Source organism: Lepidochelys olivacea, assembly GCF_965140295.1.
Source record: "Lepidochelys olivacea isolate rLepOli2 genome assembly, chromosome: 4".
In the NCBI taxonomy this organism is placed as follows: domain Eukaryota; kingdom Metazoa; phylum Chordata; order Testudines; family Cheloniidae; genus Lepidochelys; species Lepidochelys olivacea.
Genome location: NC_140414.1, coordinates 47,167,861 through 47,182,869, shown reverse-complemented (window position 1 = coordinate 47,182,869; position 15,009 = coordinate 47,167,861). Strand labels below are relative to the sequence as shown.

Here is a 15,009-nt window from a genome sequence, read left to right as displayed (position 1 = left end):
TTCCCCTGTGGGTGTTCCAGCCCTGGAGCACCCACGGAATTGGCGCCTATGGTTCAGATGATAGTTAAATCTGTCCTTGCTTCTGTCCAGGTGTTTTGGTGTAAGTCTACATGAGCCAATGAAACAAAAAATCACTCCATCATAATTAGGAAAGCCCACTGAATCCCTCTATTTCCTGGGTATTGCCCAATGTGACCATCCTGTAGAGCGGACACAATTAAATCACTTTGCACATTTGCACCCCAATAGATTTTCCAACCCCAAACTGGCTACCCACTGAGCAGTAGCAATTTGGCGTTGCAAATTTCAAGACAGACTGCCATCCATTTCCCCACTGTCAGAGCAGCTCTCATCTGTGTCTTGCATTGCAGGGCTGAGGTGAGTTTGGCGTGACCACTCCAGGAATGTGGGCTTCTGCATCCGAAAGTTCTGAAACCACTGCTGGTTGTCCCAGGTTTGCATTACAATCCAATCCCACCCACTCCATGTTCACCATTTGGTCCCAAAGACTGCTGCTGTACCCTGTATAGTTGGTTAGCAGGTACCTGCAAGTCTTTCAACTGCTCAGTCATCCTCAGTTCTGCAAATACAATGGTCAAGTCAGCTTGGTAGATTGATATCTCACCAATATCTCTGGTGGCAAGATAGCAGCTGTGATCCAGGGAGCACCTTAATGCCACCTGTCAGAGCGCATCCTGTGCAATAAGTCTGATCAGGCCTGACAACACTCATTGCCCCATCTCACAGATTATGACAACCAGTATCTGAAAGGTGTCATGTAAAGGTGTCATATGCAAACTGGTAACATGCAGATCATTAATACTATTGTGTGCTGTATGTACAGCCAGTGTATAAAGAGTTCTAGATGCTTGCTGGAAAAACATTCCTCAGACATGTTTAGCAGACAGTGCTTAAGTACAGCCTATCCGAGACAAAGGAATGTTTCACAGACTGGACATGTATCCACTATAAATTAAGCAAGGTGTGACCTAAGACAGAAAAAGTACACTTACATGCACTGTAAACAAAGCCATCAGGCAAGCAAGTTAGGGAAGATGACCATTTAATCTCGAACGAGGATGCAGACTGCACCCCTTTGAAGCCTTCCTAACTCTTAAACAGGGTCAATTGACTGAGAAAAATATAAACACAGGCAAAAAGCCATTTTGGCATCCTTTACCTGAGGCAACAAAGAAACCAAGCGCTTCAGGCTCTGTGTTGACCCTGGAAGGACTGTGGTGAGAAATGTTTCAGTGGCAGCCGTTAATCTGTATCAGCAAAAAGAACGAGGAGTACTTGTGGCACCTTAGAGTCTAACAAATTTATTTGAGCATAAGTTTTCATGGGTAAAGCCCACTTCATCTGATGCATGGAGTGGAAAATACAGTAGGAAGGTGGGGACGGGTGTCTGTCTGTCTACTGCATTTTCCACTCCATGCATCTGATGAAGTGGGCTTTAGTCCACAAAAGCTTATGCTCAAATAAATGTGTTAGTCTCTAAGGTGCCACAAGTACTCCTCGTTCTTTGTGGTGAGAAAGCTACTTTGAACAAGGGACTCTAAAGTTTAAGTTAAATTTTAGTCTGAGAAGCGTATTTTTTACTTTTGTTTCTAGCCATTTATATCCCTATTCTTTCTACCTAATATCACTTAAACTTAGGCTCTGTTAATGCACTTGTTTCACTTTTACAAATCCATTTCAGCGCTGTATATAAAACTAAATAGTAAAAGTCTCAAATAACCTAGCAGGATGGTGAACATGGTTTCTTTGGAGGCAGAAATCTTGATAAGTTCTGTAACAACCAGCAAGAGGAACTGGACACTGCAGGGGAGATGGCTTTGGGGTGACTCGAGACTGGAAGGGCTGTTGGATCACCCTGCAAGAGTAACCAGGCTGAGTGAAGCCAGGGGAAAACTTTATGCTGAAAGCATGCTACTGATGAGCAGGGCTTTGAGCCAAAACACCACAGAAGCACCCAGCGCAGGCAGTGACAACTGCTCTGGGTGAGTATCCATAGTGTCACAGTGGCAAAAAGGAATAGATTATGAGATAGAATAGAAAGATGTGGAAATTTAACCCCAAACTTCCATAGTTCCCGGAGAGGAGTGAAAGTATGCCACAAAAACATGGCAGCAGCACCACAATGTTCTGCAAAAATTTCCCACAAGGTAGCATGCCAGGCGGTGGCACGGGACACTGGGATGTTCAGTGGTGTCCTTTAGCAATACAGCCTGATGCTGCAAGGACACATTGCACCAGCAAAGGGAGCCAAATGTGAACGCACAGCTGAAAGAACTACGTAAACTGCAGAACACCTACAGAATTTCTGCCAGTAAAAAACTTTCTAGTGTAGATGTGCCCCAAGACCGATACCTATGGAATGGAGCACAGCAGCATTTTTAATAGTAAGCAAAAGCACTGCACAACCGTTTAGGAGTGGAAGATAAGGGCACCATGTGTACTTGAAACTGCACAGAAAGCTTAGTTCATCAGAATGTAATTATTCACTTTGGATTGTGACCAGGAAAATAGGGTTGATAACTGCTCTTACAACAAAAAGTGCCATGGGATATTTCATAACCAGCACATCTAACAGTTCTCCTTATTTTGTTAGATCTACTGCAAACATAAGACTAGGTCAATGCCTAGAAGTACTAGAGTAATACACCACCAATTCACTCTATTACCATTGCAAAGTTAATACAGGGAGTATAGTTCTTCCCAGTACTCTTAATATCTTCCTCCATTATAGCAGTCAGGTGCTTCCCCTCTAGACCAAAAAGTCAAGAAAGCTGCCATCTTTAAGAGTGACATACTTACATAGAAACAGTCATCTAGAAAGACATGTTCAGGAACAGTTTATGTAGCAGAACTCACACCCAACCTTGGGGACACCATATCAATATGGCAGTAACTCATTTAAATGGTTTATCATCTTAAGTGTACACAGATATTCAGGTAGAAATTTGACTTTATCCTGAAAATTTAAAAAAAACTGCACAAAGAAGATGAATTCTGAATGGCATCAGAACTCTGGACACATCTTTTTGATTGTATTATTGAGAAATCAGCTGGACACAAGAGATAGTACAGTACATTTCTAGGTGTTTATAACATGACCCAGGTAATGTTACAAGGCACACAGCTGAGCGTTTAAGAAGCAAGGAAGTACTTTGAAATACATAGCCTTGAATACACACTGGCTAATGAAATAGAAAGTTACTAGTTGTGAATGTTTGAACAGTCAGGTGTGATGTCCTCTATATCCCAGTTAAATCCCAGTTTAACTTCAGGGTAAATTTGCCCTGGATATGCAATAGTCTTGGAATTCACAGAGATATGTAGCCTCTACATCACAATAAATTAGGCATTCTTAATAGTTCCCTTACTTGAAACAGTAATTCCACTAAATTATACATAAGGAATGGAACATAGTCTTATTGTCTAGAAAATGGACACTTCTATATCATCACTAGCAAAAAACACCAATTGTGTCTAGCATTATAAATCAGTTTCATAATATGAACACTCATCTCAAAAATGATTTTGAAACACCTTGGAATGTGTCATTCGTAAACTTTAAATATATTCCTTGGAAACATTACTTAATATAATCAAAATACAAATTTCAGTTTTTTTGTTGAATTAAGATCATTTTATCACAACAAAGTTTGATAAAAATGTAATAGTTTATAACTTTACATTTCAGTGCAGTGAGGTCTTTAAAGCTTTTGAGAAAGTGATCAAGATGAATCAATTCAACTAAACATCTCCAGCCAAATTCATCCCGGGGGTGACTTTATAACAAATCACAAAAGAATTACACCTGAGATAAATCTGGCCCCTTGCTTGGAACTGGTATCAGCACTGAAGCAGATTATTTCCGTGCATTGTGTCCTGCCACCCAAATAACTGTTTCATATAGAAACAGTTCTGGACGCAGATGGTGAGCTACTTGAACAAGTTAGGCAATATAGGAATTATTCCAGTTTAGATTTTTCCCCCCTATTCTCAATTTCTAGACCTAAATAGAAGTAAAATCTCCTTAGTTTTCAAGTTGACAGTACAGAATTTAAATAAGTACAAAAAGAGGCAGTTATTACTTTAAAAAAGTTTTATAGAATATTCTGAAAAAGGAAATTAAAGCTGAAACTGAAAGAATATTGTGCAGAATTTGAGCCTGATCCTTCAAGGTCATAACACCTCCTGCAGTGAAAACTGACGACACACCTCAAAGAATTTGATCATAAGAATTGAGAGCATGAATCAGAGCTCAGGATTGCAAGAATACTAAAAAATAAGTGTTTATAAAATGGATACCTTAAGGTAAGATGTATAAAATGTTGACATCTAAATTAAATTATTAGCCCTCTACTTGTTAGAGCTGATCATGCAGAGAATCCGGCCTTTTTCAAATTATTACGGTGTAAAACACCAGTCACCTTGATATTGGGGGGCATGTTTCAGGGTATAAGTTTGATCATGAGAAATAAGTCATATTTTATACAGCTTTTGAATGAGGGGACTGATAATTCTGCTAGTGTGTTACATCTTTTGCTATTCAGCATTTATCCAAAATGCAAGCTGACACTTAATAGCTTTCCGTAGCAATTGATGTAACAATTCCAGTATACTGATCCAATATATGGTGAAGTCAATGGAAATACTCCCACTGATTTCAAGGGTTAGACCCTGTCTATTCCGTCAATACTAATAATACTCAACAAATAATCACAGCTCACTTTCCATAAACTGCTTTTTATTGGAAAACATTTCTAACCCCAGAATGAACTCACAGGTTTGCACAGAGTATTATGAGTATTTGTAGGTCAAAAAACATTAGCAACTTGGTCTAATTTTTCTTAGTGGAAAGTACAGGAACAAACATTTCTATTCTTAAAAAGGTAATAAGAGAGACAATGTCTTTTAGTAGAACATTTAGAGCAGAGGTGGGTAAACTACAGCCCGGGCAGATGGCTCTCCAGACATTTTCATCTGGCCCTAAGCTCCCACAAGGAAGTCGGGTCTGGGGCTTTCCCTGCTCTGGGGCTCCAGCCAGGGAGCGGGGCCAGGGTCTTGCTCCACTCCTCACGGAAGCAGAGGCACATCCCTCCTCCAGCTCCTATGCTTAGGGGCAGCCAGGGGGCTCCGCACACTGCCCCCACCCCAAGCGCCACCCCCGCAGCTCCCATTGGCCAGGAACCGCAGCCAGTGGGAGCTGCAGGGTTGGCACCTGCGGACAGGGCAGTGCGCAGACACCCCTGGTCACACCTCCATGTAGGAGCTGAAGGGGGAACATGCCGCTGTTTCTGGGAGCTGCTTGAGGTAAGCGCCACCCAAAGCCTGCCACCCTGACTCCCTCCTGTTCCCCAAACCCCTGCCCCAGCCCTGATCCCCCTCCCGCCCTCTGAACCCCTTGGTCTCAGCCCAAAGCAGCCCTCTTGCACCCCAACCCCTCATCCCTAGCCCCACCCTAGAGCCCACACCCCAAGCTGGAGCCCTCTGGCACCCCAACTCCCAATTTCATGAGCTTTCATGGCCCACCATAAAATTTCCATACCCAGTTGCCGCCCTCAGGGGTTTGCCCACCCCTGATTTAGAGCCTGATTCTGACCTTGCACTGGTTTTACACTAACATAGCTCCAGAATATTGCCCATAAATTTAATCCCTTATTTTTGGGTCATAAAATTGGTTTTGGCAGGAGTAAGCATTTGGAGCTTTTGGCCCACAAGCTTATTTAAATGATCATCTCTATGAATTCACAAAGTACTTTAAATAAACAGCTGCCAAGATTAATAGTTAAAGCACAAGTACAGTATTTACTCTGTATAACAGAAATAAATAGTGACTACCTATATCATACGTTTGATCTCAAAGCACTTTTCAAACATTAAGGCATAAATCACACACCAGGGAGCTGGGAGAAGTGTTGGCTTATCTTACTCAAAAAGCAAAGTTTCCCCAAGAGTCCCCACAGTATCCAAGAAAATGCTAGGGTAACTCACTGACCACATCCAGAGTGTGGTCCCCTACCTTAGAGGCCACATCTAGTAGGCAGGCAAGTATGCTGCAGTAGATAGTAGCTCTGCTTGGAGGATTAGCAAAGCATGTTCCATGGCATATGTTCTCTCATTCTTTGTCTGTTCCAATGGGACTTGTGCTGGGCAGCTGGATTCCGGTAAAGGAGAATTCATCAGGCGGCACCTCTACTCCAATGCCATACCAGCAAGTATAGATGATGTTACACAGTAAGTCTTAAAACACAATATATATTTTCTTCCCTTTGCTGTGCTACCTTTGAGAAAATTGCATCCCAGAGCTGGGAAGAATTTTTAGGTGGACTATGACAAAAAAATCAGGGGGTATCCATGTTAGTCTGTATCCACAAAAACAATGAGTCCAGTGGCACCTTAAAGACTAACAGATTTATTTGAGCATAAGCTTTCATGGGTAAAAACCCCACTTCTTCAGATGCATGGAGTGAAAATTACAGATGCAGACAAATATATTGACACATTAAGAGAAGGGAGTTACCTCACAAGTGGAGAACCAGTGTTGACAGGGCCAATTCGATCAGGGTGGATATAGTGTAACAATATTCCACATGAGGATGGACTACAAGCGGTCAAGAACAGTATCCCTGATGAGGTCACAGCACACCTGAGCTCTGCTACTTTGTCCTCACCCACAACCATTTCAGATTTGGGGACAACTTATACCTTTAAGTCAGTGGCACTGCTATGGGTACCTGCATGGCCCCACAGTATAACAACACTTCCTCAGCTCTCGTCCCCTAGTGCCCCTCCTCTACTTGCGCTACATTGATGACATCATCATATGGACCCACGGGAAGGAGGCCCTTGAAGAATTCCTCCTGGATTTCAACAACTTTCTGGATCCCACTATGATCAACCTCAGCCTGGACCAGTCCACACAAGAGATCCACTTCCTGGACACTACAGTGCAACTAAGTGATGGTCACATAACCACCACCCTTTACCGGAAACCTATTGACAGCTATACTTACCTCCATGCCTCCAGCTTCCATCCAGGACACACCACACGATCCATTGTCTACAGCCAACGCTTAAGATACAACCAAATTTGCTCCAATCCCTCCGACAGACACAAACACCCACAAGATCTTTATCAAGCATTCTTAAAACTACAATACCCACCTGGGGAAGTGAGGAAACAGACTGACAGAGAGAGACAGGTACCCAGAAATCACCTACTACAGGACAGACCCAACAAGGAAAATAACAGAACACCACTGGCCATCATGTACATCCCCAAGCTAAAACCTCTCCAGAACATCATCAGTGACCTACAACCTATCCTGGAAAACGATCCCTCACTCTCACAGACCTTGGGAGGCAGGCCAGTCCTCACTTACAGACAGCCCCCCAACCTGAAGCAAATACTCACCAGCAACTACACACCACACAACAGAAACACTAACGCAGGAACCAATCCCTGTAGCAAACCTTGTTGCCTACTCTGTCCCCATATCTACTCTAGCGACACCATCAGAGGACCCAACCACATCAGCCACACAATCAGCGGGTCATTCACCTGCACATCTACTAATGTGTTATGTGCCATCATGTGCCACCAATGCCCCCCTGCCATGTACATTAGCCAAACCGGACAGTCCCTACGTAAGAGAATAAATGGACACAAATTGGACATCAGTAATGGTAACATACAAAAGCCAGTAGCAGAACACTTCAATCTTTCTGGACATTCAATAACAGATTTGAAAGTAGCCATCCTTGAACAAAAAAACTTCAGAAACAGACTTCAAAGAGAAACAGCAGAACTAAAATTCATTTGCAAATTTAACACCATTAATTTGGGCTTGAATAGGGACTGGGAGTGGCTGGCTCATTACAAAAGCAACTTTGCCTCTCCTGGAATTGACACCTCCTCATCTATTACTGTAAATGGACAAAAACACACACTGTGGGAATGGCTGGGATTAACAACTGAAACAGTTTAAAAAAAAAAAAACTTAAAAAGTAACTTAATGGGTGGGTCTTCAGAGTGAATAATTTTTTGAGGGAATAACTTGTGTGATGTGAAAAGAGTGATGTGACTGGATGTCTAGGGCCAGATTTTCTGGAGTGTTCAGAACCCACAATTGGGACTAATTTTTTGTTGTTGTTTTGTTTTTTGGAAAAAACACTCAGCTCTCATCTAGGTACCTAATTTAAGTGGTCAGATTTTCAAAAGTGCTCAGCACCCAACAAATCCCAATGAGAACAGGAGCTTCTGGGTGCAGAAAGCTTTTGAGGGAAAAAAAAATCTAACCATTAATTTAAGTGCCCAAATGAGAGATGCTGGCTACTGAAGCCTTAAAGTCTGGCTCAGGATCAGTAAGGGTTTCAGTTCATTTTCATATCACATTTGATTATACTAGGCTCAGCTTAAGGGATCATATTTCTACCTTCCCCTTTATTTAATCAGGACACTACAAAAGGTTGTGAACATTTTAATTATTTTCAAATATTTCTTGCTTTATGTAATTTAGAATAATGATAAAATATAATGGTTTTAAAATGTTATGATCCCAAATTGTTACTTAATACATTAAAATATACAAATAAATAAAGGACTGTATATCGGCTCTTAAGTCTTCAGAGGAAAGCAACAGGAGTTCATGAACAAAGTAGGCTGGAACACCTTTCGCCCTGATCAGTGAGGGACAAAGCTGTCTCAGAAGTTCCTAGACAGTCTCTAGGAGATCAAGGAGAAAGATTACTAGAAAATGTAGTCCTTCCAGGATGCCATACTGTACTCCTGGCCTGAGGCAAAGCAGGATGGAAGTTAAGGAATTATATCAATTCTAGCTATTTCCAAGTGAGAGAAAGACCAAGAAGGAAACAAGCTGTGCTACTGGATGTCTCCTGGAAGCTATGGACAAGTGAACCACTTCGTTTGCTCAGTAGTCATTTCAATACAGACGTCTGAGGATTTTCTAAAACACTTTCTAAGCTGACTGGATACTTTGTGCTGCCTTGTTCAGCCAGAAGAACTCGCACAGCTTGCAAAGAACTTCTTGTAAAAGATAAACTCCACAAGTGTGACTTGTCTTGTGTTTGGTTTGCCACATACATTTCAGAACGAACAAGACACCAGGGTGTGTCAGAAGACATACTGCCATTTCTTCATTGAAGTCATTTTACAATGCATATGAGATATGGCAATATCTACCATGATACATGTAGTGTCCTATTTTATAGCTATGTGAATCTCAGTCATCTAGCATACAGGATTTTTACTTGCTATTTCTTGTTTCTGTTAAATATACATTTAAGAGTTCATGTAAGCACACGACAAATGCAAAAAACAATCCAGTCTCACACAGGGAACAGAATATATAATTGGACACATGCTCCTTAGTACTAAAGGAGTATCAAGGAAAAAGTCATACACAACTAAATAAGACACTGTTTTACAGAATTATATTTTGGACACAGCTCCAACCAGATACAGGTCTTCACACCCTCTAAAATCAGAACTTCCTTTGAAAGCAGAAATGAACCAGGGTTCATCCAGTACAACTTTAGGCAATTAAATCTTGAAAAGAACAGTTAGCAAAAGAATCTCTCCTAAATCTTCCTTGAATCAATGTCCTTGAACATTTAGGTCAATTTCTCTGCTGGAATAATTCCATCCATTTCCCCTGACTGCATTTCTCATAGAAACTGATGTTTAAGAAAGGGAAAGTTAGGCTTCATAAGGTAAAACTGCATCACTTAATTTAGATATACTTTTCTTTATAACATTTTCAGTCTTATGCCTCTTAGGAAGGTGTCCAAGACTTGTCTTTTATTTATTGCTTGTTGTTTCAGTATGATGCTCCAGGCATACCAAAAACAACCTTTTCTTAGGCCCCTCAAGTTATTAGCAGTAGCAGAAATGTGGGAGTGGGGATAGGGCAGGAAAGGGGAAAGACCTTAAAGGAAACATACCTGTAAGCCCTTCCTCGAGATGGTCTGGAATAGAAGAGTAGCCTGCTCACTGGTGCCACAGCCTACCACAGAGGAGGTTGGTAAAGGGAGTAGAGGCAAAGAGTATTGGGATTAGGAAAAAGGCAGTAGGATGGAGTCAGGAGAAGGGAGATTGGAGAACTAAAAGGTGAGAGTGTGAGAAAAGTGCAAAGCAGTAGAGAGGAGGAGGGAACGAAAGAGAGAGATGCAAAGAAAAATGGCAGCAGAGGAATAGGAGTGCAATCAGGTGAAACTGAAAATGCAGAGAGGTTGCACAACCAGGAAAGAGAGAGAGAGAGAGCATGCGCGTTTGCCTCACAGACCCATACTTCAGTCATAAATTTGAATTTATTAGCTTTCAAAGCTACTCTCCCAGCTACTTCATGAGGTGACAAGATGGGCATTATGAATGAATGAGATTTTTCGTATAAGAATGCCTACTTTTCCCAATATTTCCATTTGATCCCAAACAGATGCCTGGAGCGGGGTATGTACATTATATTTAAAAAGGTAGACCGCATGGACATCATTAGGGTTACTATTATGATGTAAAACTTACATTTCCTTATGAAAACTGAAATCTTAGAAAAAGCAAATTGTTCTAGTAACCTGAGTATTTAAATGGGACTTTTCAGTCACATTTTAGAAAAGAATTAAGCAGCTAGGTCCATATTTAGACACCAAAACAAATGTCCCAATTTCTAATACAGGGCATCCAGAGCGGTCAGTGACCAACATGTCTGGAAAAAAAAAATCAGGCCACATACCTATATATTACTTTAGGCATTAAGGTTTATGGTATTTGTAACATGGAGTATAATTTAATATTTTACACTACTCCACACACATTTGCATTATATTTTCCTTTTTTCAAGGAGCATCTGAGAAATCTACAAGAAAAAAAGTGAATGTACAGGCACATCACACAGTAACACAGCTATAGGCTGTCCCCAACCCACTCCCAATACACCCAGGTCATGTGTCAGGCTCCTGCAGTGTTTCTCCAGGATTTTAGAAGAAGCTATTGGCAAATATCTTCCAGAATTTAGAAACCAAAATTGGAAGAAAATATTAAAGGGTTTCCAGGTGTATTGTGTGGATATGAACACTTGAAGTGTAAGCCTTTGAGGTCTACAAATTCTCATTGGAAAAGATGTAGCACACTAGCCATTTTCCCCTCTCTCCACCCTACTCTCCTTTTTCTCTTTGTATGTCTTCTCTTTCTGTTTCTGTCTTCCTCCTCCTCTTCTGTCTCCCTTCTATGCCACTTGCATTTCAGGATCAGGCCAGCAGCCGATGAAAAATAGGGCCATAATCCTAGTCAATTTCGTGCCACAATTACCTCTTTGTGAAAAGAGCCTGTTTGAGTACAATCTTATTTTCTCTGCAGCTGGTGCCAATTGTCTCATAGCAGTTCCTTGTCTAGTCAAGGTTCATAAAGTGGATAGTACAAATCTAGTAGTATACTAATCAGGAAGCATGGTAGAGGGCTGTTATCCTCTATGGCAAGAGACTAAGACTGCATAGTAATTCTGGCAAAGAGTCCTGTGGCACCTTATAGACTAACGGACGTACTGGAGCATAAACTTAATACATCTGTTAGTTTATAAAGGTGCCACAGAATTCTTTGCCGCTTTTACAAATCCAGACTAATATGGCTATCCCTCTGATACATAGTAATTCTGCCATGCATAACCGATTTGAAGGAAATCATTCACCAGCAGCTCTTCAGTTGTGGGACAGGTTAAGATATTGTCACTGGATTGGCAAGTACTATTCACAGACTTTTCAATACTTTAAAAAGTCTTGTGGCTTTTGTTCTCTAAGCAAAAGGCGACAGTAGTAATAAGATCCACCCACAAAATTCCATGTTGGACAACAGGCCTCCTGCAGCGCAAGGTGTCTGATTAATCCTCAGTTAGCAAGAACAGGCAAACTATTCTATGTACTGTGATCCCCTTTCAAAACAAAGGAAGTGAATGGTCATTCCCACCCCAGGACCCTCTTCCTGCCCTGAGAGAGAGGGCACTGGGAGAGGTATTACCACTTCCACAAGAATACTGTCTGGGATATAGGCCAAGTTTTGTAATATTCAAAGTATTTTACACTTGTTTTTACTGTCCTTTGATCCAAGCTGATTATACATGAAAATGAAAACTTTTACAAACATGCCCCACACTTTTCTTTCTTGTTTAAGATGTGAGCTTGCTTTAACAGAAACGTAACTCTACACTGTCCATTAATAAAGCTGACTGATCAGTACAGATAATAAATACTTTAAGTATCTCATGTTACTAGCTTTAAAACTTAACACTTGAAGTAGGCAAGTGTTATTCTATCCATTTCAGAGACAGGGGAAAGACAGGCAGAAAACTTGTATATGCAAGAACATCTTACTGTGCTTGAATAGGATTGGGAGCATTCAAATTAGACAAAATACGGACTACAGTTTGCAGCTGGTGTAGCCCAGGATGAGATACCCTATCAGCTAGCCACGGTTAAACCCCCACATTCCTGAATTAAGCTAGTCTACACTTAGACTGCAAAGTCATGGTCATGACAGTATCAGGGGGTGGCTGTGTTAGTCTGTATCCACAAAAACAACAAGGAGTCCGGTGATGCCACCGGACTCCTTGTTGGTCCTGACAGTGTCATTAACTCAAATGTTCCCAATCCTGTTCAAACACAGTAAGCTTCTCTAATGTGAAGAAGCCCAGAGGTTAAGCGATTTACCCAAGGTCACACAGCAGTTCTGTGACCAAAGTAGGAGTGAACTCAGGTCTTCATAGTCATGCCCTCAGATCCAGAGGACAGGAAGGTAACAGGAATAGATTTGAGACCTAGAGTAAAATCTTGCCCCCGCTGAAATAGGAGTTTGCCATTGTTGTCAATGAAGCCAGGATTTTACCGTCAGCGAGGAGTTTGGGCTACGCAGGTTTGAGGAGGGGAGTGTGGGTGAGGGTATCACCGGAGTGGGCGCAGTGGGTACGTGCCATGAACGGTGTATAGGTGGGAGGGGGCAGCCGGTAGCCCTTGGAGTAGCCAGGCTGTGCCCCTGGGAGCTGGCAGGGCAGGGGGTGCAGAGGGCGAGGTGGGAGGCAGGGATGGGGAGCGGGTGGGGGAGAGGCTGGTACTCACTGTGCGGGTCGCTCTTCTCCCGGACTCCGTCCACTCTGCCGTCCGGGTTGATCCGCAGGAAGAAGCCCCCGTTTTTGCAGTACAGCCGCTTGGGGTCCTTGAAGTGCCCCGGGGGGAAGGTGCCGCTGCCCCCGTCGTCGGGCAGCGCGGGCAGGGTGGTGATGCTGCCCGCAGCCATCCGCCCCGCTGCGGGGCCCCGAGCCGGGGAGCCCCCCTGGTGCCCGGCCCCCCGGCCGCCCAGCCTCACCTCCTGCCGGCTTCGCCCTCTGCCGCGGCCGCCCAGCCTCACCTCCTGCCGGCTTCGCCCTCTGCCGCGGCCGCCCAGCCTCACCTCCTGCCGGCTTCGCCCTCTGCCGTGGCCGCCCACCCTAGCCCCGGCCGCCCGGGGCCCGGCCCCTCCTCTCTGGCGGGGCAGCGCAGTGCCCGGCCCCCCGGCCCCTTACCGCCTCCGCGCGGGAAGCGGGTCCCGGCTGCCAAGTGAGGCTGGTGGAGCTGCGCAACGCCCGGGCTCCGGGAGCCCGTCACCCTGCCCGGCCCCGAGCAGCCAGCGCACAGCGCAGCCTCCCGGCGATGCTGCTGGGGCTGCAGGGAGCCAGCGCCGCCCCGCGCCCCCGGCCGCCTCGGGGACTCTGCCAGCTCCGGCGCGGAGGGGCGCAGGCTGGGGGAGCGCAGCTAGCAGCGACTTGTTTGTTCGCATCGGCCTCCCCCTGCCGCTCCGCCCCCCGCCCTTCGCGGTGCCTCTCTGGGCCGGTCCCCTGCGCCGCGGGGAGACTGCTGCTGCTGCTCCTGCTCCTGCTGGAGAAACCGGCCGAGCTGGAGAAGCGGTTCCCTCCCCATCCACCGTACCGTCACCCTGCCCGGCCCTGCCTCCCCTGGCCGCCCGGCCAGCCTCCTGTCCTCCACCCTGCTAGCCCACACAGGGTTGCGCACTCGCAAGGGAGGGCGCACGGAAAGTACCCTTCCCAAATCGCTCTGCAGGCTGGAAATCAACAGCATCGCTAAGATTTCGAAAACATGTCGCGGAAAGCGCGAGCCAGGGGGAGCTGGCGCTGCAGAAAGACCAACTTGCTCTTCAAGGAATATTAGACCAGGCTAGAGCCATTTGGTTAGGCATTTAACTTTTTTAGTTGCAATAGCAACCAACTATCTGCTGACGAGTGGTTTGTAGAACACAGGTTAAGAGAGGGGGTAGCACCATTATATACAAGAGTGGTATTTTGTTATAGCATTGAAAATACAATATCAAAAGATGCAGTAGCAAGCCTTACAAAAGCTGGACGTCGACATACAGAACTAAGGAAAACACAAGCTAGTCCTACCCACTTATTATCTGATCAGATGCCAACAGAAGCAATGAACCAAGCCGCCAGCATTTACTACTCCAATGCCATTGGACTCAGATTATTGTACATAATGCAGTCCCTTAAAAACAGCGCAGACAAAGTCTTGATAGGGATGGAGCTGTATTGTGGACAGACTACATAACGTTACTTTACACTTTAAGCTGAAAGTGTTTTTACAAACACTTGTGACGAGGGTAAATACAATTATACCCAATTAACAGATGAAAAAAGTGAGGCAGAGAGAGATTAAACGATTTGCTCAAAGTCACATAGTAAGTCTGACAAAGTCAGAAAAGCCACATTTGATTTAGCCAGAAAAATATCCTTGGTGCCTATTGATTACAGAAGGTAATGCAATAGTTTATTGAACCCACACAAGCATTACAGAAAGCTTTGGGGCTCTGAATGAGAGCAGAAGAATACACTCACTACTGCATAATGCATTTTACCCTTTCTTTTATGCTATGAAAAATATATAAATCAGACAAAAACCAAAAACTTCTGAATGTTTAGTAACTGTCATACACATCAT

The 15,009-nt window shown here is 43.8% G+C and overlaps 1 protein-coding gene across 1 annotated transcript in view; it reads right to left on the bottom strand.

Moving 5' to 3' along the window:
* The window catches only part of FGF2 (fibroblast growth factor 2), a 64,264-nt gene extending 50,143 nt beyond the window's left edge, over positions 1–14,121 (bottom strand). Inside the window, exon 1 of the mRNA XM_084625938.1 lies at positions 13,135–14,121. Coding sequence (XP_084482064.1) covers positions 13,135–13,312 — 178 coding nt within the window. The 5' untranslated portion in view covers positions 13,313–14,121. The remainder of the gene's footprint in view (positions 1–13,134) is intronic.
* Positions 14,122–15,009: the final 888 nt, after the last annotated feature.